Source organism: Xenopus laevis, chromosome 4S (genome assembly GCF_017654675.1).
Source record: "Xenopus laevis strain J_2021 chromosome 4S, Xenopus_laevis_v10.1, whole genome shotgun sequence".
Taxonomy (NCBI): Eukaryota; Metazoa; Chordata; class Amphibia; order Anura; family Pipidae; genus Xenopus; species Xenopus laevis.
In genome coordinates, this window is record NC_054378.1 from 39,617,435 (window position 1) to 39,642,655 (window position 25,221).

General features: G+C 37.3%; 1 protein-coding gene across 1 annotated transcript in view; it reads left to right on the forward strand.

The window, feature by feature from the left end:
- cdh5.S (cadherin 5 S homeolog) overlaps positions 1-25,221 on the forward strand; it is a 45,731-nt gene that overhangs the window by 11,725 nt on the left and 8,785 nt on the right. The window contains exons 2-8 of the mRNA XM_018260481.2: positions 15,232-15,441; positions 17,993-18,287; positions 20,126-20,242; positions 21,204-21,371; positions 22,737-22,924; positions 24,189-24,442; positions 24,837-24,973. Coding sequence (XP_018115970.1) covers positions 15,250-15,441; positions 17,993-18,287; positions 20,126-20,242; positions 21,204-21,371; positions 22,737-22,924; positions 24,189-24,442; positions 24,837-24,973 — 1,351 coding nt within the window. The 5' untranslated portion in view covers positions 15,232-15,249. The remainder of the gene's footprint in view (positions 1-15,231; positions 15,442-17,992; positions 18,288-20,125; positions 20,243-21,203; positions 21,372-22,736; positions 22,925-24,188; positions 24,443-24,836; positions 24,974-25,221) is intronic.

A 25,221-nucleotide genomic window follows, 5' to 3' on the forward strand; every position in this document is an offset into this window, starting at 1 on the left:
AGGTCCCAAGCTTTTTTACCCATGAGCTACATTCAAATGTAAATATTGTTGGGGAGCAACCCAAACATGAAAAGTTCCTGGGTGCAAATTAAAGGCTGTGATTAGCTATTTGGTAGCCCTATATGGATTGGGGGCCCTATATGGCAGCTTAAATGAGGTTCTGTTTGGCAATACACATGGTTTTTATGCAACCAAAACATACCTCCAAGCCAATAATTCAAAAATAAGCACCTGTTTAGAGGCCACTGGGTGCAACATGCAAGGGGTTGGGGAGCAACATGTTGCTCATGAGCCACTGGTTGGGGACCACTAGGCTAAAGCATAAGCTATGGCAAACAGTACTGCAGGCCCAAAAAACTAAAGACTACTTCTGTAATGCACTTATTTACCCTAAACTGTAAACATCCAAAATCCATAAAAAAAGTGAAGGTAGAATATAAAACATCCCTATACAAAGCTCAATATCAATGAGTCGACTGGATTCATAGAATCTATAAAATGTTTGCAGTGCCAGTACTGTAGAGTCTACATTACCAGACGGTCCTTTTATCTATGACGTACATTTGTCCATCTGCCAATGCACGGTAATAAGCACATGGTTCTAAAAGAGCTAAAGTAGAATATCCTTATGTGTAATTAAAACGGAAACACCTAAGAGCATTTAATCATATGCAAATGAAAGTATATTGAAAGATGAGCAGAAATGTAAAAATATTCTCCCAATTCACTGTTTAGATTAAAAGGAATATAATGAAAGCACATACATCCTAATTGACCTTATACTTACAAGGGCTATATTTTAATGAGTTTGCATTATTCACTCTTTTCATTTGTAAATCAATAAACACCTACAGCCTAAGCTTTCTAGGTAGAAAACCGGCAAATGGTAATCATGAACAGTTAATTGTGGAATGTATTCTAGGGTTCTGGGTAATAGAAGGGGAAAAAAGGGGCAGATTAGGGGCAGATTTATCAAAGGTCGAGGTGAAGTTTCGAAGTGAAAAACTTCAAAATTTCAAGCTATTTTTTGTGTACTTCGACTAGGGAATACTTCGATTCGAAGTTGAAAAAAACTTCGAAATTCGAAGGTCGATTTTTTTTGAAGTACTGTCTCTTTAAAACTTCGACTTCGACCATTCGCCACCTAAAAGCTGCTGAAGTGCTGTTTTAGCCTATGGGGGACCTCCTACAACCTGTATGGAGGCAAATGGAGGAGTTTGGGAGATCAAAGGTTGAAGTTAAAAAAACTTTGAATCAAAGTCAATCGGAGTACAATCGAAGTACGATCGTACGATTCGTAGTAGGCCAAAGTCGGCCCACTTCAACCCCAAAAAACTTCGACCACCATTCGGTTGGTCTTTTTGAATTTGAAGTTCAAAGTTTTTTTAACTTCGACCTTCTTTGATAAATCTGCCCCTTAGAAGCTGCTAAGTATAGCAGTAAGCATCTGCAAAATGATGGCACGCAGTTTACACCTACTCAAAAACTATTTCAAGGAGCATACTAGGTTCATCTGAGAATCTGACTCTTACCAAAAAGGAAAGCCCTGGAGCTATAAGTGCAGGGGCTGCATGACAAGGGATCCGAATGACCAGCAGCCAGATAACACTGGTCTAGATTAGAGATGGGCAGAATCACATGTAGCTGTGTTTAGGTGAGAAGGAATGAGTTAAGGCAGAAAATAGGAAAGACGGGAATGTAATGTCAGGGTAAGAAGCATTTCACTTCCTTATCTTCTGAGCAAATAGAAACAACCCACCCTCCCCCATTTTGCATATTTTGCAAAATGTCAGGAGTTTTTTCTTCATGTTCTCATTTTATCTATTAATAACTGAATATGGACTTTGTGAAGGTCTGCATTGTATTAATTGATGCTAAATGAATATCAAATGCTTGATCCAGGGAATGTTTCCGATCGCCATTGGGAAAGGATCGTCAGGAAGGAATTTTTTCCCTCTTTAGGCATAATTGGCACTGGCTTCAGGCTGTTTTTTTTGCCTTCCTCTGGATCAAAACAGTGGATATATGATAATGTATTTTAAGTTCTATTTGTCACAGCAGCGGTAGGACCATGCCAGAGTACTGCACAGGTAAATTTAGAAGAGGGAGAAAGGAGGTTCTCTCCTGTGACTGCACAGTGGGTTGATTGATACAGACGCTACTACTGATTGTGCTAGGTGACAGCCCGATCGGATTTCAATACACTGCAGATTCAGGACCGACAGCAGGGCTGCTGAACCTCTTTCATGGTGGGAGATACAACTCCTGCTGGTAGCAGATTTGGGGGCCATCCTCTCTGTAGGTAAAGGCAGCCTAATACTCAGTGGTGGATATAATGACATAGTGATGATCTCAAGTGAAAAATGGCAGAGCATTGTAGCGATCTCTTATGGAATTCTGGCATCGAATATTGCCTTGGAGTGAGGCTGGCAAAGGCCTATTTATTTGATAAAATGTGAATAAATGCTGTCGCCATTTTACACCATTTCTGGCTCTTGGTGTGTCATTAAGGTTTGTAACAATGGGGTTCAGTGGGATGGCTGAAAGTGAAGGGTCGATGAGGAGGAGTCCCCTTGTCATTAAATTTGTGCACATTCTGCATTCAGGTTGTAGAAATATTTAGCATATGCTCACTCTTCCAGCCAGGTATATATGTAATTAAAAAAATTAAAGAGCATTGATATATATAGTGAAGACAAAAAAGGAACACCAAGAGCCCCAATAGTGTAATATGTTTTTAGGAGTAATGGTAGAGTAAACAAGTTAATACTCACAAACCAGGGTTACCGATAGGCAACCACTGTATAGGCAGGTGGGGAGATTATCCTGACCCCACTCAGGAATAAGACGTCGCTCTCTGTAGAAGAAGAAAAAGGGGATGATACCCCTCCACTCGGGGTGGACTCGATATAGTAGTAAGACAAAACAGAGGCGCCAAAAGGATAAAATTAGCTAAAAACACTTAAAAACCCAATGGGTAATTCAGAGGAGGTAGTGTATATATCAGTGATCCCCAACCAGAATCTCGTGGGCCACATGTTGCTCCCCAACCCCTTGGATGTTGCTCCCAGTGGCCTCAAAACAGGTACTTATTTTTGAATTCCTGGCTTGGAGGCAAGTTTTGGTTGCATAAAAACCAGGTGCATGGTCAAACGGAGCCTCAATGTAGGTTGACAATCCACATAAGAGCTACCAAATGGCCAATTACGGATCTTATGTGGCACCCCAAGAACATTTCTCATGCTTGTGTTGCTCCCCAACTCCTTTTACTTCTGAATGTTGCTCATCGGTTCGAAAGGTTTTGGATCCCTGCTTTATATCAACTATATGCCACTAACAATTCCCAATACCAAAGTTCTCTGTCTATTGTTTTGTGGTCTTTGGTTGGAACCATTTCTAACTGGCAACTATCCTAAAGTAAATATATATATATACCAATTTATTACATGATACCAAATCAGCCATTTTATACTCTTAACAAAGACATCTACACACTGTTTGGACTAAGCAAATGTTTATAATGGAGGAATTACTTTGTCAAAAATGTTATTAACAATTAAATATTTTCTGTACCACTTAAGAAGATATTCTCTTCTAGAATAAGGTGTCCACACATTTTTGTTGGTTACAAATGTGCATTTTATGTGTTCCTCTCCTTTTAAAATCAGTGTTACACAAACAGGCAACTAGGACCTAAAGTAGTAAACGATATTCATACAAAATCAAGGTCAATGTGCTCCATCCCAAATCACATTCACTAAGGAATCATAAAACATAGAAAGATCGAATAGCTGTTCCTTAGATTCCGTTTATTTAACCACTATATGGCATTAAGAAGCATAGTTCTGTTTATAAAAACCACTTTAGATTCTTAACAATTTAAGCTTCTTTGTTGATGATTATATCTGTGTCTGTCATAATGATAATGACAGGGAAACATTAGCAGTGATAAAATATTAAGTTCTTGCATATTGTGTTAGGAAAAGCAACGTGGCATCTTTTTGTAATTGATTGATAACACCTCATGATATTTAACATTTCAGGTAGAGAGCTTTAATTAAAAGGCCAATTCTATTAAGCAAAGACACGGTAATAGCAGAGAGAGAGAATGAGTTCTTCTGAGAATTATCTCAGCCACTGAAATTAGCAGTTACACAATGTAAAATGCCCTGGTTTATTTAATGCTCAGAGGAACTTTTCAATGAGCATAGTTATCTGGTGTGTGTGAGAGGGGCAATTCCATTCCCACAAGCAGCAATGGTACGTTTAGTAGAATCTCATACATAATATTTGCTACCACTGCCTGTTTATCATTACTCCTAGCACTGGGACCTACAGAGAAATGGAGACCCCACTGCTGCAGGGGGCGTCCCTGGTCTGCTTCCTCTTTAGTGGGCCCACGGATGACCCTTGATGCATGCAAAAGGGGACATTGTTGGTGACCCTTGTTTTTCTACATGCCCCCCCCCCCAAATCACTGTCCCAGCACCCTCCTAAGTGCTCAACAAGGAGATATAACTGAGGCATGATGCATATCACAGGTCACATATCACTGCAGAAAAGAATCCTCAAATCCACCGTGCAAAAAAAAAACATTTTTCCAAGTCAGTTTGAAAAAAGTAGACACAAATATTTCCATGAAATGCAACTATAAATATATGTAAGTATATAGGTATGTATAATAATAGTATAATAATAAACAATAGGTCCTCTGCATCCAACCCATTATAATTATATTAAAGTAGAAGGAAAGCTCCAAGAAAGTTTATTGGCAACAGGTTAGCCACAATAGTGCAATCTACAATGCTATATTTATTCTGCAGAATAAGTTATGATACCTGAGTAAACAGTTCTAGACAGTCTCTGTTTATTTAGGATAGTAGCTGCCATATAAACTTGGTGTAACATCACTTCCTGCCTGAGTCTCTCCCTGCTCACTCATAGCTCTGGGCTCAGATTAGGGAGAGGGAGAGGAGCAAACTGAGCATGCTCAAGCCCTGCCCTGGAGGTTATGTTGAAAACAGGAAGTCTGATACAGAAGCCCATGTGTAGACAATACAATGAAAGAAATGCGGCGTTTCTTTTGACAGAGGACTCAAAGCAGCATTACTTTGAGGGTTTACTGGTGTAATTATATAGACCTTTTTGATAAAGCTTACTTAATTTAAGTCTTTCCTTCTCCTTTAAGGACATTGTATTGGCTACCACTGAGATCACCTGACTGTAGTTGGGAAGGGTGAGAGCTACAACATGGAGCTGGCCACTGCTGCTGTACAAACTACATAAAAAAAAGGAGAAAGTTGTGCTCACCATTAAATTTTAAACCATTTTCCACAAAAGTCATACAGACAAAGAGAGAAGGTCCTCTGCACTTAACCCAGTCACAACATATTAAGGAAATTGAGACATTCTGTGCATTAAGCTACTATTGGCCTCCCCTATAAACAAAACAGGGATTCTTTATCCATATATTGTAATATATTTAAGCTGGCCAAATACGTCATCCCTGGACTGGCCAGTCCTACACTCACTTTCATATGATTCAGATTCTACTGCTTTATTATGCATTTTACTCAGGGACTACGTTTTACCTGCAGCTTGCTTGCTTTCAAGGTTAAAACTACCAAATGGTTGCACTTTTTTATTTAAATGCTCTATGAGGCAGGGAACTCTTTTCTCCCATGTCTCTAAACACATGCCACTTCTGTGTTATTGTGCATATTCTTTTTTTATTGCATAATTTTTAACATTATGGGGCAGATTTATCAAGGGTTGAATTTTGAGGTGATGGGAGTTTTTTAAACTCCCATTACCTCGAAAAATTCTAATATAAAAGACTAACCGAAATGTATTAAAAAATCAAATTTTTTAACTTTGGGTGAATAGGCTGCATTTGATTGTTCAATTCGAATTCAGATCGTATTTGATCGAGTATTTCCAAAAAAAAACTATTCCGCCAAATGACTTCCAATAGGTTCTAGGAGGTCCCCCATAGGCTAAATCAACAATTTGGCATATTTCAGATGGCGGATAGTCAAATTTTTAAAGAGACAGTACACGATAAATTTCGATATTCAAATTTTCAATTTTTTTTCAAATTCGATTTGAATTTTGACTATTCACTAGTCAAGTACACAAAAATTACCACGTAATTCGAATTTAAAAATTAGAATTTTCACTTTGACCCTTGATAAATCTGCCCCTATATGTATTATTACACTAATGCAAAAATGTACAACACTGCAAAATAAATACACCGGTATAGAACCTATTATCCTTAATGCTTGGAACCTGTGCTTTTATGGATAAGGGTTTTTCCGTTATTTGGATCATCATAACTTAAAGGGGAACTCTAGCTTCCAAAACAAAATTTGATAAGAGGCCCACATAACACAGAAACCGCTAATATACCCATCACAGTTAGTTATTCATACAAAGATTATGAATAAATGCCATTTTTTATGATGAAATCCAGCTGTTTGACCGTTCTTCTGCATCATTTGGAATCCTGGCAGGGAAGGAGGGACTAAAACACTGATGTTACAAATTGTAACAACTTCTCCACAGCTTACAGACAGCATGCAGGAACTACATAACCCACAATGCATTGCACTGTGATGTTCCTTTCCTTATTGAAATCACATGTGCAGGGAATTGTGGGGTTTGGAGGATGCAGGCTGAGGACAGATGGCTGTTGATACAAAGTAACAGTAGTCAGCCAGCTCAGCAAAGTAGTCAAACATTTCAGCAGAAGAGCAGGGGACTATGCTTAGGGAACTGTTCCAAACCATTAAAAATCATGAAAAGTCTGTATATTGAAAAAAAGCTTAAATTACGTTTTTTGTGGAGTTCCCCTTTAACGCTTAAACGAACTAAAAATCATATAAACATTACATAAACCCAATAAGACTATTTTGCCACCAATATGGATTCATTTAGCTTGAGATTGTATTATTATTATTATTACAAAGAAAAAGGCTTAAAATCGAATCTATGGGAGATGAACTTCCTGTAATTCGGAGCTTACTGGGTATCTGGTTTTCAGATAACAAATCCCATAGTTGTTTACATTTATACAAACATATAATGCTAAGTTAAATATATATATATATATATATATATATATATATATATATATATATATATATATATATATATTGCTGAGATATGCTCCAGACTAAAAAAGATATTATTAACAAAGTGACATTGCTGTGAGCATGAAAATTTCTATCTACTATTTGGCCTCCAGTCATCTAAAAAAACAAGTTTTAACAGGGCAATAACAAGGTCTGCTATAGAGATATATAGATAGATAGACGATAGATAGATAGATAGATAGATAGATAGATAGATAGATAGATAGATAGATAGATAGATAGATAGATAGATAGATAGATAGATAGATAGATAGATAGATAGATAGATAGATAGACAATGAGAGATAGATAGATGATAGATAGATAGATAGATAGATAGATAGATAGATAGATAGATAGATAGATAGATAGATAGATAGATAGATATATAGATAGATAATAGATAGATAGATAGATAGATAGATAGATAGACAATGAGAGATAGATAGATGATAGATAGATAGATAGATAGATAGATAGATAGATAGATAGATAGATAGATAGATAGATAGATAGATAGATAGATAGATAATAGAGAGATTTTATTGTCTTCTATGCTGCATACAAAGAATATACACAACAGACGAAATTACAGATTATAATTAGTATATGGAAAATGTCATATCTGTTATTTTAATAGCATGGAGCAAAATCTAAGACTTTGCATTAATAATTGCTAAAGCCTCATCACAGACTGTGACATAAAGACCTACATTATAAGCATACTATGGCTTCTCTATGCTAAATATGTGCTTTAATATATTGCACAAATACGTTTGTAATATAAATGACTGCCATTCAACAGTAGAACCATGGTATGCACGCAGTATAAGCATTTTCAGTAGCGTTTTGAAGAGGTAAGTCATTTTGTTTAATTTAGCACTTCATATTCTTGGAAGAGCTAGAGAAATCTGTGAGAGAGCAAGTATATAATGAATCGAGGACTCGTTTATAGAAAATAAGAAATGCACCCGGAGAATTGCCTTTTCAAATCTTTTTCATATGAAAATATTATATTGTTTTTTAGGCATCAAAGCCAATAATAATGCAAAGCCATTAAGGTTTCTACAGTTTTCCAGCATTTTACCATCCATGGGCTCTATGTTCATCAATATCTTAGGGGGGGGGGAATAGTTTTAAGAATCTAAAAGATAAATGTAACTGGGGATGCCCATTCCATTGCCCCCACTCTTTGCCTATCACTGGTTGAGGAATACTATAAAAAGTGCATGTAAACACAAAGCAGCTAATAAAGAGAGACAACATACAAACAAAAACAGATAAGTTCCCTTCACTGTGACTCTCAAGAAGAGTTGAAGGGGATAAGTCTATGTTGACTTTCATAAGTAAGAAGCTTAGGATAGGATATTTGTGATTGGCTGCAAGTTTAAATAAATAAAGACTCAAGTATAGTGCATGTTCCAAGTTTATTTCTGTGTATGGCCTCAAGGGCAATTTTAAATGATAATCAAAGATCTTTATATTGAGTGTAACAAATGAAAATAGAGTCTAAATCAATTTCTTCCTCCAAAGTCAAGGTAAAGCAGTAAAGGGCATTCATTCTCCATCTCTTTTGTAAGGTTTGTCACTTAAAACTGGTATTTTTTAGACATTATTGCTTGTTTTGCTTTTAACGATTCAGTTATTTATGAAACACAGCTGAGCATTTGTTTATGAAACACAGATTTTTTTTTTTTCCGGACATATGGGTAATGCAAGGGGCACGTCAAACCTTCAGGAAAATACCTTTAAAGCATCAAAATGTTGTATTAGTTTTTAATCAAAGCACTGTTCCGGTACAAGCACCTTTGATAAAAGAATTTGCAGCAATCTGATGGGGTCACAGTCTAAAGAAAGGGCACTGCTCCTTGCAACTAATATCTTGCAGCTTTTTCCAGATTGCCTTTGTTCTCCAGTGAGAGCTAGAACAAAATGGTTTTGGCAGCTTTAAGTCAAAGCAACCACTGGTTAAATACAGTATTGTTGGTGATTGCTCAAAGTCCCATGTAACAAGCAACTAAAAGGAAAATGTAAACAACATTACATTTCTTTTCCACTGTGTATAACAGAACTATAGAAGGATCATTTGGTCTAACGCGCTTATTTTCTGTGTAGAAAGAAACATCATTTTAATTTTAAATTATACATAGAATATAATTTCTGTCTTACCCTATAATGGGGTTGTTGCAGCCCCTTTTTATACTCTTTTATTATAATAAAGGGTTCATTTTGGGGTGTATGTAAGCACTTTTTGTAGGGTTTAGCTGGGACAAAAAATAATGCACAATACTGGTAAGAGACCTGTTATCCAGAATGACCAAGATCTGGAATTTTCCAGAGAAGGAATCTTTCCGTAATTTGGATCTCCATAATTTAAATATTAATTAAACCCAATAGGATTGTTTTGCCTCCAATAAGGATTAATTATATCTTAGTTTGGATCAAGTACAAGGTACGGTTTTATTATTACAGAGAAAAAGGAAATCATATTTTAACATTTGAGTTATATAATTTGATGGAGTCTGTGGGAGACAGCCTTCCCTTAATTCGGGTTTCCAGATAACGGATCCCACTTCCTCAGCTGGTCTATAATGATAGATCAAGTTTAAAATGCCCCAACATGTAGACAATTCATAACATGCTTATATACATCTATAATAAAAAAAAACATGCATGACTGCCACCAATTGCGGTGATGTGATTGTATGCATCTTTATTTTTAAAAAAATCATTACATTTTTCCTTGCATTTTAAGCAAATGTAAAAATTTGGACCAGTTAAAAGCCAAAGGAATAAATATGAATTTCAACCTGTCAACATGATAACGGTACCCTTCCCATCGACTTCTATGGCATTTTAAAAGATTTTAGCTGCTGTCATTTAAATGTAAAATGATTTACTTTTAAATTGCGGAAAAAAAATTCTCTTTTTAGTAATTTTGTGTTAAGTCACATGAACAGTTTTGTAGAAAGTCGCAGCCACATCTGACAGCATTTTTGTTTTCTAAATTGGCACCTTAGTGTTAAAATGCACATAGTGAGAAATTTTTGACATTTCCTTCTGATTCCTCACTATTTTTTCTTTCCCGCTCAATATAAAGTAAGCGAAAAACACATTTGGCAGGAGTCAGGCCGTTGAGACTGTTATGTGATCATTGTCAATAACTGAACGTTATTTTTCTCTCTCCACTATTTCCAAAACTGGGATATAGAATAAACTTGTGGGTCAGTTACTAGCACTGTTAAAAACACATGTGGGAATACCATTTAGAGTGCCAACCTAACCATTCGCAATTCATAGACTTCAAGATAAGGCCCTGGGGTTTTTAATGTCCTATATGTCTGTAATAATTAGAAGTCCAGTACAGCAGGTATGTTGCAAGAAACCCTGTCAGTCACAGGTCTGCTTTATGAAGTCGTGCCCCTGTTTGACAGCCCTCATACCCAAGAGGCTTTGAAGCAGATTACGACTTCCCATTCCTTGGGCTTTTCTAATTGAGTAGCCTAATGTGATTTTCCAGTCTGCCCACACATACTGTACAGAGGCTTGATATCTGGGTCAGTAACATTCTGATTTTGTATAAAAGCCTTTACCAAGCCCAGAGCTAGGAAGCCTGAAGTTCATCATTTTTGTTTAACTACAGCTCCCAACATTCTACACCAGCTCATTTAACTTGCACTTCAACAACAGCTACAGTGCTACTATTATAATTTAATTTGTAGGCTTTGTGCAGTTTCTGGATGACCAACTATTTCCAACTGTTGCTGCTCTGTAGCAATTTATTTAAAGGACAACTAAAGCTTAACTAAAGAAGTAGGGTACAAATGCTCCATGTTATGTTTTGAGCTTCTGTACCAGCCCAAGGTAACCACAGCCTTTTAGCAGGGAAGATATTTATGTCTCTGAAAATGCCCCAGTAGCTCTCCATCTTTTTTTCTGCCGATTCACTGCACGTGCTCTGTGCTGCTGTCACTTACTGAGCTTAGAGACTGACTTAAAATATACAGTCCACATAGAATACAAATGTGACAATATAAGGCTGATTAATAACTAATAAACATAATTACTACATGGCAGCACAGAAACCAGTGCAATTAGCATCAGAATTTAATAATCAGCCTTGTAACATCAGCTTATATTACCGGCCAACTCTCTGCTTCATCATGTGTTACAACCCCTAAGCTAAGCTTGTCAAAAGCTGTTTGGAGCAGCTCTTTCCAAGATGATGACCCCCAAGTTTGAAATCCTGGATCATTGCTGCTATTGAGAAACTGAAACTTTAGGCTGGTGTAAAAAATACGGCATTTTTAGCCATATTTATTTTTAGGGTTTCGTTTTCCTTTAATGGGTAGTAATAATATTAAGCACCTCTTTGCTGCATATATATGTTTCCCAGGGGATATATATATCTTACTGGTGTGTGCGCTAGATATGAATCTTTTTGATTATAAATTGTTTTAATTTCCTAGTACAGGTATGCAGTGGCGTAACGAGATATTACTGGGCCCCACAGCAAATTATTTTTCAGGCCCCCAAATGTCTAGAGGTTGACCTGTTTTACCAATATTTATGAAATTGTATATGAATTAGGGCCTCATGGGGGCCCCTATACCTCCTGGGCCCCCTGCAGCCGCAGGGTCTGCTTCCTCTGTAGTTACTCCCCTGCAGGTATGGGACCTGTTATCCAGAATGCTTGGGACCTGGGGTTTTCTGGATAACGGATCTTTCTGTAATTGAATTCTTCATACCTTAAGTCTACTAGAAAATCATGGAGACATTAAGTAAACCCAATAGGATGGTTTAGCATCCACTAAGTATTAATTATATCTTAACTTGGATCAAGAACAATGTACTGTTTTATTATTACAGAGAAAAGGGAAATAATTTTTGAAAATTTGGATTCATTTTATAAAATGGAGTCTATGGGAGACGGCCATTCCGTAATTCAGAGCTTTCTGGATAATGGGTTTCCAGATAATGGATCCCATACCTGTAGACACAGTCCCTTTACCATTACACATACTGTAATCAATGGGCATGTTGGTTCAAAATGAGCAATAAGTTGCACCTTAATGCCACTGATTAGAATAATTTTCCTAGTAAAGCTCTGTAAAGATGGAGTATATTGATCCCCGGACTGAGTAGCTCTTCTGTTCATGAAATAAGGGACTGAACCATGTTATGGTGGAGAGTAAGAAGAATGATGGTGGTCACCAGCTAGATGGGTATATATTACACTTTGAAATGTGTAAATGGAGGCTTTAAATCAATACGGACTTTTAGAAGTTTTCGGATTTTATTTTCCAAAAAAACTTTTTGGCGCATCTTTCAGCATAATTTTCCATTCGTACTTTTTTTATTCGGGTTTTTCACACATCTCCTAACATTCGTAGTTTTAGAGTTTGTACATTTAGTCTAAAACCACTGAAATCAGACCTTTGATAAGTAAGCCCCTTAATATATGGAGATCTAAATTGCGGGAAGACCCCCTTATCCGGTAAACCCCAACCCAGAGCATTCTGGATAATAGGTCCCATACCTGTACTCTTCTTAATAACACTGCAATCTTAAACTTTACCAAGATTCTTTAACTGAGAACTGTGGTTTACACGAGGCGCCAGTTAGCCTACAGCTGACCTTTCTCTATTACTTTCTCATGCTTTTTTTGGGGAAAATAATGTAATGTAATGGATTTCCTCTTAAGCCTCATAATGAAACACGGAGGCAATATTTCACAATCTCCAAATAAACCCATGCAAAGCTGCAGTGAGCAGCATATACTATTAATAACCTCTGAGAAAATGTTCTTTAACCTTCTTTTATAAGTGCCACAAATATTGTCCTTTGTGCAGAATATTTCAGGGAAATTGAAACAATGCAATGAATAGAATTACACAAGTCAAATGAATCTTTTTTTAATGTGAAGCTCTTCTCTTGGCTTCCACGACAGCCTTTTATGAAAAGCAAATAGTATACACGGCCAAACTAATAAATTCAAGAGTAATTTATAATCCGATAATTCTCAGACAGTGAATATTTGCAAAATTAAATGTTATCTGGACTCAGTTTGAAAGTATTAGTGGGTTTAACTCAAAATTAACATTAACTTGACTTACCTGGAAATCAGTTTGTCCTACAAACAGGTAACAATTGAAATATCACAGGCACAGTTTAGATTGATATCATAATATAATAATACACAGGGGCAATGTTGTCCTCTGAGGTGGCTCTTGCAATGCTGCTGCCCCTCACTTACGTTGCCTATGCCGGAGGGGGGCACATCGCTAGTGCAGAAAGCTCAATAGCAGAAATGTGTCGCTTAAAGTTACCACAAGAGCCATTTCGCTGCCCCTGGGAACTTGTTCAGCACTGATGCCTCGACTTACCTAATTGCCTTAGCACCCCTAGTAATACTATAAAAATTCAAGGTATGTTGCCTCCTAAGAGTCCAATCACAGCATATCAGTATTAGGGAAATGCAAGTGGGTTAATAACTTTTAGGTGTATTTTAGGTGCATTTTGTTATCACTATCCTCCAGTTGTCTACACTATCCGCCATCATGTAACTCACCTAGCGCATAACATATAACATATAGTTAAGCGTTGTGCACATACACACAAGAATTTTTGGAATATACTCAGCCTGTTTTTTCTTTCCAAGAAAATAGACAACAAAGGAAAAATAGTGTTAGCGATAACATACATCGAATGGTTTAAAATAAGGAAACAACAGTAATAACTACATTAAAACATACAGTACCCATACATTAGGAATGTGGAATAAAGCAAATAATAAACTCAAAGCTGTGTGTGTATGCCTTTTTGTGTTTTTCTGTTAGTAATAAGTTCAGGGCCGGCCTTAGGCCAATTGGACCAATTGGGCCCAATTGGGCCCCGCACCTCTGGGGGGCCCCGCACCACAGGGCAGCACAGATAATATTTCCCTCAGCACATGATGCTGCCTGGCCTGCCCCCAACTTTGAGAGTCCAGCCCATCCCCAAATCCATAGGTCTAGCCTGCCCCCAACTCTCATAGGCCCAGCTTTCCTCCAACCTTGATAGGCCCTGCCTGCCCCCAATCCAACCAAGCCTGCTCCCAAGCTGAATCGGCCCAGTCCCAAACTAATTGGCCCAGTCCACTCTCCTATTTCCTCCCTCTCTCTCTTACCCTGTGTGCCCCTATTATGTTACCTTGTCTGCCCCTTTCCTTTCTATTTTGTGCCTGTATGCCCTTATTTTCCTAAATACTTGGTGTGTCAGTAGCCAGCAACACTTTGTCTAGGGGCCCCGCCAACATGGTCCCAATTGGGCCCCACATGTGATAGGACCAGCCCTGAATAAGTTGGTAGCATTAACTAGACTACAATTAGAAGGCAAAATATCATTGTTGCTATGGGTTACTAGACCTTAAGCAAATGTTACTCACAGTAAACAACACCACCTTTCATTCCACCACACAGGCACACTTCCTAGGAGTTATCCTAGACTCGCATCTGTCTTTTTCACCACACATCCAAACACTTGAAAAATCTTGTCGTATTCAACTGCGCAACATTGCCCGAATACGACCATATCTCAATTCTGAATCAACTAACAGTGGCGGAACTACCCGGGGAGCAGGAGGTGCAATTGGGCCAGGGCCCGCACCCCCTCGGGGCCCTCCGGCAGCTCGCGCACTGTCGACTTCCGGCCACATCGGCTGATGATAATCTGGTATGGAGGGGGCGGGGGCCCGGCTGCACGTCCCGCACCAGGACCCACCTGTTTAAAGAAGCTTATTCAATGTACCTTAATTAATCAATCATTGCTGTATCAAAAATCAAAAATTGTTTCTAAAATCCTAATGTCTCAATTGTACCCTAACCTTTACTTTGTAAACTCTAATTTGTAGGGCCCTCTAATCCTATAGTACTCTGTAACCCTTGTTTATTATCCTCCATTTATTCCCTGTTTTTTACAACTAAGGTAAAGCACTGCGTATCTTGTCGGCGCTATATAAATAAATGATGATGATGATGATGATGACAACGTTACCAGTTATGACATCATGTTTACATCTAGTTTTAACTTTTTGTTTTTGCTTTTTTTCCCATAGATTGCTTGAGCGCCTAAGATGAAGGTGCAAAGGCTTCAATTTCTGATGATTATGTGTTGCTCTTTGCCTTTGCTCCTATTCAGCAAAGAGATCACAAATTCTGAAAGCTATCCCGCCAAGAACAGCAGGCGTGTCAAGAGAGGATGGATATGGAATCAAATGTTTATTCAAGAGGAACAACCTGGAAACCTTCCACATTATGTGGGAAAGGTTAGAATGCAACACAATCCTTCGTTATAACCCAGTGTTTGAGACTAATATGAATCACAGGGGCTCCTTGCTCATGTAGGAGAGGTCATTCCAAGTATTATAGTTATAGGGGGTTTCACCTTTGATTAAAAAATATAGGGTTTAGCAAACATCAGTAAAAAAAGGCTTGTATGCCAGTTATTTTATTATTTTTAGTGAATTTTTTGTGTAAACTTCTAAATAGATGATACACTTTGAAAACCACAAAAGCACAGTAAACCGTTTTTTTTAAAGATGACTGTCCCATTTTATAGCGCTAGCCTAATGATTCTGCTCAGCAGGGCCAAAGATAAGAAATGTATCAACTAATGTATACGTTTAGAACATTTACAGAGTCAGTGACCTCTCCCCTCCCCGAGCTGCTTCAAAAAGACATACGAAGGTGAAAAATTACCTTCAATATTAGAAAAATGGTCAAAAATAGAAAATAGAAAGCAATTTAAAAAAACTATTTCTGGTGAACTATCTGAAACCAGCTGAACTGAAAAAAGTTTTGGAAGGTGAACTTTACCAAGGATGTTTGTGATCAAACAGATACAGTATCCAGTGTAAGTAAATGAAAAATACCCCAGCTGGGCACACAGTGAGTCAGATTACTCACCAGATCTGGAGTGGAATAATCTAAGTTTGATCAAAATGGCAGAGGCGCTGTGCCAATGAGGCGAGTTGAACTTGTGGTAGAAGGTAGATGAATAAAGTCCAAGTAAATTCATAGAAAAAATTCATAGAAAAGAATTCATAGAAAAAATCCATAAAAAAGAGTCCATATGAAATTCATAGAAAAAAGCATAACTGTGAAAAAAGCATTCTTATCAAGGCACTAGGAAAATACTATCCCTTACCAGTTCAAATGGTTACTTAACCAAAAGTGCAACAAAATGTGATGATTACTAATTCATTTAGAAACGTAAGTAACTGTCTTACCCTGCCGCAAGGGGAGGGGAATCTGTCCCTGAAGCATATTCCAAAGAAATTATCTAGAAAGAAAGCTACAAATTAGTAGCATGAAGGTATAATAAAAAGCATCAATATGGGGGGGTTTGTGGATGCACACCTAAGGCCAATTTCAAAAAGTATAATTTCAAAAAGTATAAAGCCCTGTCTAAGTAATTCAAGTAAATATGCCAGTGCATGTAATTTTGAAACAGGGTTTTTTTGTTACAAAGTTATGATCATAATATTGATAAGCCACCATACCACGTCAAGGTAAAACCCCACCACCATGTGGGGTTTTACCTTGACGTGGTATGGTGGCTTATCAATATTATGATCATAACTTTGTAACAAAAAAACCCTGTTTCAAAATTACATGCACTGGCATATTTACTTGAATTACTTAGACAGGGCTTTATACTTTTTGAAATTATACTTTTTGAAATTGGCCTTAGGTGTGCATCCACAAACCCCCCCATAATAAAAAGCATGACACGTTTAATTCTTCATTTAACCCTTTTCGGTTGGCGTGACTGTAGCTGCCAAGTCCAAAAACATTCACAAGTAAAAAAAACCATGGGGCTCATTTATCAAAACTGGGCAAATTTGCCCATGGGCAGTTACCCATAGCAACCAATCAGTGATTAGCTTTTTTTAAAGCCAGCTGCATGTAGAAAAATTAATGCAACAATCTGATTGGTTGCCATGGGTTACTGCCAATGGGCAAATTTGCCCAGTTTTGATAAATGATCCCCCATATGTCTTACCATGGTTCTAATTTCTATGGAGTTGAAAAACTCACCTTAGCGCTGAGCAGGGTACCAGGGGCAATTGTTCTCTCTGCACTACCAATGCACCCCCTCAACCGATCTGCACTTTCACAGGGTGTATGCTCCTTCATCAACATACTGCACTATGAATTTATTTTTGTGCTCTTCCTTATAGTATTGGCATAATTTTTGGGAGCCAATTTAGTGATAACTTTAAATTGAAATTTTAATTACTCTCATTTCATTGCAGTGTACTGCAAATGTTTGGTTTGAACTTTTTCCTGCGGCTTGCCAGTTTAGAATTATAAACTTGTTGCCAGGCCCGGATTTATGATAAGGCCACCAAGGCCTTGGGTGGCAAGACTTTAGGGGGCGGCATGAAGCCTAACCACCCTAGGCCCATTACCGGTGTTGAGCGGTAATGGGCCTAGGGGCACCCACTATGTAAATCCGGCCCTGCTTGTTGCTTGGATCTCACCAAATTTAGCAGCCAAGCAGTGGTTTAAATGACAGACTGAAAGATGAACTGGAGTCAATTTACACAAAATATAAGTCGTAATAAATAATGAAAACAAAGCACACATGACAGTAAATCTGATTTCTGGTAAAGGAGGCCACTGAAAACAACAATTAGATTGTTTTGAATATTGTAAGATGCAGGCATTATAAGAGGCAAATTATTCAAAAAGAAACTGAGAGATTTTTATCTTTCATGAACACGGCCCTATATATATACATATAGAAGCTACTATTTTAGCTGCAATTGTTTTTTAAATCTCATTAAGCACAACTTTTTTTTTAATTTAAAGTTACAGATCAATTCCAGCAATGTACATGAAAATGCCAAGTTTGCCATCCAAGGGGAATCTGCCAATACAATTTTTAAGGTTAATGAGAGAAACGGGGACATCTACTGCTTTGAACGACTAGACCGTGAAAAGAAGATTGAATATCACCTGATGGCTCTATTGGTGGACAAAAGAACAAACAAAACTCTGGAGCACCCTTCCAACTTTATTATTAAAGTTCTTGATATAAATGACAATGCACCGGAGTTTACACAGAAAGCTTTCAATGGATCTGTGAACGAGATGTCAGACAGAGGTATGTTTAACAAAATAGAATAAAGAAGTTGCACACCCTAAACCAAAATTGTGGGGTTCTAATCCATAGGGGACTGCCCATGAGGGTCTCCAAAAGGGATTACAAAAATTACAAATAATGGCTTGCACACCCAATGCCAAAAATAATGAATTTATTACAAAAAAGCAAAAACAAGAAAAAATTATCTAAAGAGGTGAGCCCAACGCGTTTTGACCTTAAAGGCCTTTTTTCTTCTTTTTTTGTCTATTTGTGCCCCTGAGGAAGATGATTAAGGATCATAACGCTTTGGGCTCACCTCTTTATATAATTTTTGTATATTTTTGTAATTTTTTCTTGTTTTTGCTTTTTTGTAATAAATTCATTATTTTTGGAATTGGGTGTGCATTCCATTATTTGTAATAGAGGTATGTTTAACACGGGGGTTGCACAAATTTTATCTTCTGTAGGAGAGCTTACCATCAATGCATTATTGGGAAAACCCTTCCATTTGTCAGCATGCATTCAATCACACATTGCTTGAATTCTGATTAAGGGAGAATAGATGCCCCCAAAGTGTTGATGATGCACTCATTGTAATAATTTGGATGAGCTCCCTTATACACATGTACACAATTACACTAGCGCACGGGGGGGCGCTATAACCCTGTGCCCAAAGCAGAAATCTGGTCTTTTTTTGCCAGTAACACTGTTAAATTTATCTTGAAGTCTAGGAAACGCAGCTGTAAAATGTGAGTGTTCATGCAACACTCCAGGGCCCCTTAGGGGGTTATTTATCAAAGTCTGAATTTATGTCAATATTTTCTACTAAAAACTCCTATCAAATCCACTCTGGTTTTTTATACTTATTTAATTTGTTTTGCGCTAAAAAATCTGATTTTCACGAATTTTCCTGATTTTTCACGATTTTTTCAGAATTTTCACCTGAATACTCTGGGGTATTCTCCCATTGACTTAAATGCAACCTTGACAGGTCCGAGATGCCGGATTTTCAGATTTGCACTTTTCCATCCTCAGGGTTTAATAAATTCCGAAAAATGTGTGATTTTTTAAAAGTCAGATTTTATAAAAAAAATCACGAATTTTTTGGGATTTTTGCTTGCATAGTTTAGTAAATAATCCCCTAACTGTTGAAACTCTGCTTATGATAAAGTTTCAATATTAACACCATGAAACTTGAAGCTAATTTATTAATAGTGGGGTTTTTTCCCCAATTCGAAACAATCAACAAAAAAAAAAGGATCACAAAAATGCATGAATGTTAAATCAGCCCCTATATGCCAGCACAGGCCTTTTTAAGAAGCTGAACAAAATTTCTAAAATGTTGCTTGATGTTATATTCTAAACCAAACCAACAAAACTGACCAACTGAAGAGAGTTTTATAACCTGGAAACTTTACGGAAGTGATGGCAATTAATTCTGAAATTCATTGTGCTATATATTATTGAGTAAAATAAAACTAGGCTCACTTTGACCTTTATGCAGACTATAGTGCTGATCACTTATTCTGCATTGTGCTTTTTTCCACTGCAGAAAATTAAAAGTTGCCAATATATATAGTGTTTTTCCAAATAAACCCTCAATGGGATAATTTAAAGGCTTCTTTTTAAATATGATTTAACTCATTAATGTTTACATTCAATTAAAAGTATTTCAAATATGAATTACTCATATGAATGCTGTTTCTGTTCAGATACATACTGTATGCCGGTAAACAATAAGTTAGTGTAAGAATAGTCAGGAACAGTCAGTATTATTGCAATGAAGCCCAGGCTATCAGTAAAAAAAACAGAGTTATTTAAAATATTTGACGGGAAAATGTTATGGTCATTATTTTTAGGTATTTTTGTGACAAAAGTCAACGCTGTGGATAAAGATGATCCTACAATAGGTGGAAATGCAGACGTGAACTATAGAATCATCCAAGGACAAGAGTACTTTACAATTGATAACAATGGTAAGATGATATTTTCTTGCATATTACATTTAGGGGGGTATTTATTATTTATTTGTCTGATTATTTAAAAAAAAAAAAATTCGACCTAACTCCCAGCTACTATTTGAGAGAAACAGATATAGGAGCAAGTACTTGGTGAAGGGCAATTTGAAAGGCAAAATCATGCGCCAATGTTTGAGCCTTGCACTGCTTTGTACAATGCTTTTGTAAGCAAGTTATAATTGCGTGATATAGGATCGCCTGCTCATCTCTAAATTCTGGAGCAAAATTAATACTACTATGGCAAGAGATACAAGTATTTATTTACAAACAGGAAAAAGATATAATATGTAAACATTGGGCTTTGTACAATCAGCACAAGGGCTCAAAGTTCTGCTGCTATACACCAGCCTGGTTATATGAGTCAAAATTCTCATAAATGAATTGTACAGTGTGGCAATATCCTACATGGTGAGCATACATTAGATACTGGATGCCCTAATTCCAACAAATATGCTCCACTGATCCATGGCAAAAAAAGAGGCAGTAATGATAATCTAACCCATGATATCTGAGGATACCTAAATGAACTTGAGATTTTATGAGAAACAAGACTAACCTCCATAAAGGGAACTAACACGTAAATGCTACCTGCTGATTGATTGCTACGGGTGACTGCTCCTGGGCAAACTTAGCACCTTTAATTACATAACTCCATAAGTATTTTGATGATCTTACTGATTTTTAAACACAAACTAGGAGGGGATTATCTGCTTTAAAGATATACACCTTCTTGTCTTCCCAACTGGTTTATTGTTGATACATTGGATTAAAATAAACACCATGATAGCCTTAAGGTATTCTATTTGTCCACCACCAACTACTACATTCTAGGTCTTTCAGTTGTAATAATAATAATAAGGAATAATAAGTAAAAAGACAATAACCATAACTGTCATGCAATGCTTCTTCTTTTCTGCAGGGGCAATTTATACTGCAGTACCTAATTTAGACAGAGAGCAGAAAGATACCTATGAAGTTCTGGTAGAGGCCAGAGATTCTCCAGGGCGAACTCTTTACTTGGCAAGCACAGCCATAGTGACCATTCGCTTGATAGACATTAATGACAATTTTCCAACCTTCACTGAGAGTAAGTATATAGAACTGTGCCAATTTTGATAGCTTAACATGAAATCTTTATGTTGTGCATGGTTACTGGAAAAAAAAAATCAAATGTGTGTTCATATATGTGATAAAATGGGTAAGACTAATTAAAAAGTAGTGATGCACCAAATTCAGGATTCGGTTCGCGATTTGGCCAGGATTCGGCCTTTTTCAACAGGATTCGGATTCAGCCGAACCTTTCTGCATAGCCAAACCGAATATGAATTTACATATGCAAATTATGGGCAGGGAGGGAAATTGCGTGCCTTTTTGTCACAAAACAAGGAAGTAAAAAATGTGCTCCCCTTCCCACCCCTAATTTGCAAATGCAAATTAGGATTCGGATTTGGTTCGGTATTCGGTCTAATCCAAAATAGTGGATTCTGGTGCATCCCTTTAAAGCTTTTTTTACTCAAACTAAATTACATTCTAATGTACTCTACTCAGTTTAAGGGGTCTTTATAACCTCTATGTTTCCAGTAGAATCATGGTTAGTAGGCAGACCAATGCTATTATTACAGAATTTGAGAAAATCTAGTGAGTTGTCCATGCTATTGAGAGTTATGGCTCTGTTCATCTGACCATGCCAAGTCTCCCATGACTTGTAAACAAACTGGCACTTACCTGATTATTATGGGGCAGATTTACATAGGTTAGAATATCGAGGGTTAATTAAAAAAAACATTAGAAAGCCTATGGGGACCTTCCCCATAGGCTAACATGGCACCTCGGTAGGTTTTAGGTTGCGAAGTACTTGGTCGAAGTTTTTTTTAAAGAGACAGTACTTCGACTACCGAATGGTCGAATATTCGAACGATTTTTAGTTCAAATCGTTCGATTTGAAGTCAAAGTCGTAGTCGAAGGTCGAAGTAGCCAATTCGATGGTCGAAGTAGCCAAAAAAAACATTCGAAATCCGAAGTTTTTTTTGTTCTACTCCTTCACTCGAACTAAGTAAATGGGCCCCTATGTGTTTTCAGCATTACTCATATGGTTTATAATTATTGTCCAATAGTGCCAGCACCCCACAACAGTTTATGTTGCAGGTATCATGTTAGATCTTCTACCTAATGTGCTCCATAGATTATGATGCTTATTTTACATATAATTATTTGTTCTGCTTAAAAAGAAGAATGGACAGATGATAATCAGAGCTAAATAATTAAACTTTGTACAAAATATTTAAAATAAAAACATTAAAATCTTCCGAAAGACCAGGCATGCTTGCCTCTACTGTCTGGGGAACATTTACTTCTACAAAAGGCCTTCATGTCACTTAGTATTTTGTCATATACTTGATAGTGAAGAGTGCTATTTAGAATTGCAGTAATGAATAATCTTGTTTGCCCACAGGAGAGTTTAAGTTCAATGTACCAGAGAACCTGAAGGTTGGGGCAGAAGTGGGAAGACTGAAAGTAGAAGATATTGACGAGCCACAAAACAGAAACACAAAGTATAGTTTCTTGAAGGAAAGATTTCAGGAGATGTTTGCTGTCACCACAAATGCAATCACGAATGAAGGAATTTTGATATTGAAAAAGGTATCAAATAAATATGCAGGTTTAAAAATGCTGACGAACAATTTTTTTTAAAATAATTATCTACACCTTTTACATAATTTTACATCTTTTTAATATTTTACATAATTACACATCTTTTACATAATTTTACATATTTTACATCTATTTAATGTTATATCTTTAATGTTTAATTTACAGTCCAGGAATATGTGCCTGTAACCAGCTCTTCTCTATTAATATTTTAGATTTTTAAGGGAACAGTATAAGTGTTGGTTATATTAAACATGGCAGATGCCACATTAATAACCATCCTCTGGCATCACCAAATAATGAATCTTTAAGTTTTCCAAATATATAAATATACTTTCCTTCCTTCCCTTTAATATCCGGAGCATGGTTGTCACGACCGGCACCCAATACCAGAACAAGTGCCAAGCACCCTGGTCTCGGCTCGGCTTCACCAGTAGTGTGACCACCGTTGGGCTTCGGGAGGAGCCCTCAGCTTACTTGGGTGCCACCTGGACTTAACGAGGGGTACAAGGCGAGATGTTCTGGCTGGCAAAGGGGCACGGCAGTTAGCAGAGTCTTTTGGGCTGAAGGTCACGGTACAAAAGGATAAGGCAGAAGGATGGGACAGGCTGGGTCAAGGCAGGCGGATATCAGAATCGTCAGGCAGGCAAGGGTCAAACCGGGTTGTCAATCAAGGGGTTAAGCAGGAAGAGTTGTCGTAGGCAGGCAAGGGTCCGGATACAGAGTTCAGAGTAGTCAGGCAGGGTCAAACACGGATAATCAAGATAACAGAATAACAGGATCAGACGCACTAGGCTCAGCTATTTATATGTTTGAAAATCGCAACTTTGCGCGCTGGCGTCGCTATGTCAGTGCGCCTGCGCCTTTAAATAGGAAGAAGGCGCGGCGCACGCGCCCTAGAGAGCCGGCGCCAGCGCGAACACGCTGGCGCAGCTTAAGATGCGACCCCGCCGCACAGGTATTGTTACAATGGTAATGCTCACTGCAACGGTAACCAAAGTCTGGGGCCTTTGGGTGACACAAAGCAGTAGATGGGGGCTGCCTAAATGCCAAATAAATTGATGTTCAGATTAATTATTTTCTTATTTGCTCTTCTAAATATTTCTAGAATGTTGGTATGGAAGCCAATCAATTAAAAACACATCACATTTGACTATATTTAGTTCAACAGTGAACAAATATAAATAATATACTCAGTAATGTCTATTGCATTCAAAACAAATGTTTATCTTCTCTTTATACATGTTTTATGCAGCCCCTGGACTACGAGAGTGTTAAACAATATAAGATGGACATTGAAGCCACAGATCCCCTTATCGACCTACGTGTGGCAAGACAGCCTAGACCCAAGAGTATTACAAATGTCATCATTAATGTTCTTGATGTGAATGAGCCCCCAGTGTTCTCCAAACCATTCTACAAATTTGAAATTTCAGAGGATTCTAAATTAAACAATATTATTGGATTTGTCTCAGCAAAAGATCCTGATGCCGCCAACAGAAACATCAGGTAGAAGCATATTTTATATATTAACCTACATAATAGGCTGTGCTTAGATCAGTTCTGTAAACATATTGCATGAGTAATTTTCTTCCTGCCATACCTTGTTCTATGTTGAAGAAAATAATTTTTGAACTGATGAATTTTGGGTGAATGGGCCTGGGTCCCAATTTGGGGAACAAACCTTTTTTGGTGGGGCTCATGAAGGCTGGGGATCATCAGGTATTTTTCTTGTGTCCAGATAGCCTAGTCCTAAACTGCCCATGTGCAGAATTGGACTATATGACCATTCCTGGCTTATTTTCAGCATTATTTGATTCTAGTGTCCATTTCTTACAACAGACTGCATCAGAATTTCAGAAGAGTAATTTATTATCATCTATATTTTTATTGTAATCTGCAGATATTCTATGAGAAATTTCAAAGATGAACCAATCAAGGTAACAAGCACTGGAAATATTATCAATGTCAAGACGCTTGACAGAGAGACTGCAGATTGGCACAATTTTACTGTAGTAGCTGAAGAAGTTGATCCAAGTAGTAAGTTTTTCTTGTTTGCTCAGATTGTTTTGCCTTTGTTTATATACAAATGTTTCTGGGTCCATGAGTATCCACATTATATGCAATACATAGTAGGAGCTGCACAGAATTAAAATGCTAGTACATGTATAGTACCTGTTATCCAGAATGCTCCGGACCTGGGTTTTTCCAGATAACTGATCTTTCTGTAATTTGGCTCTTTATACCTTAAGTCTACTAGAAAATCATGTAAACATTAAATAAACCGA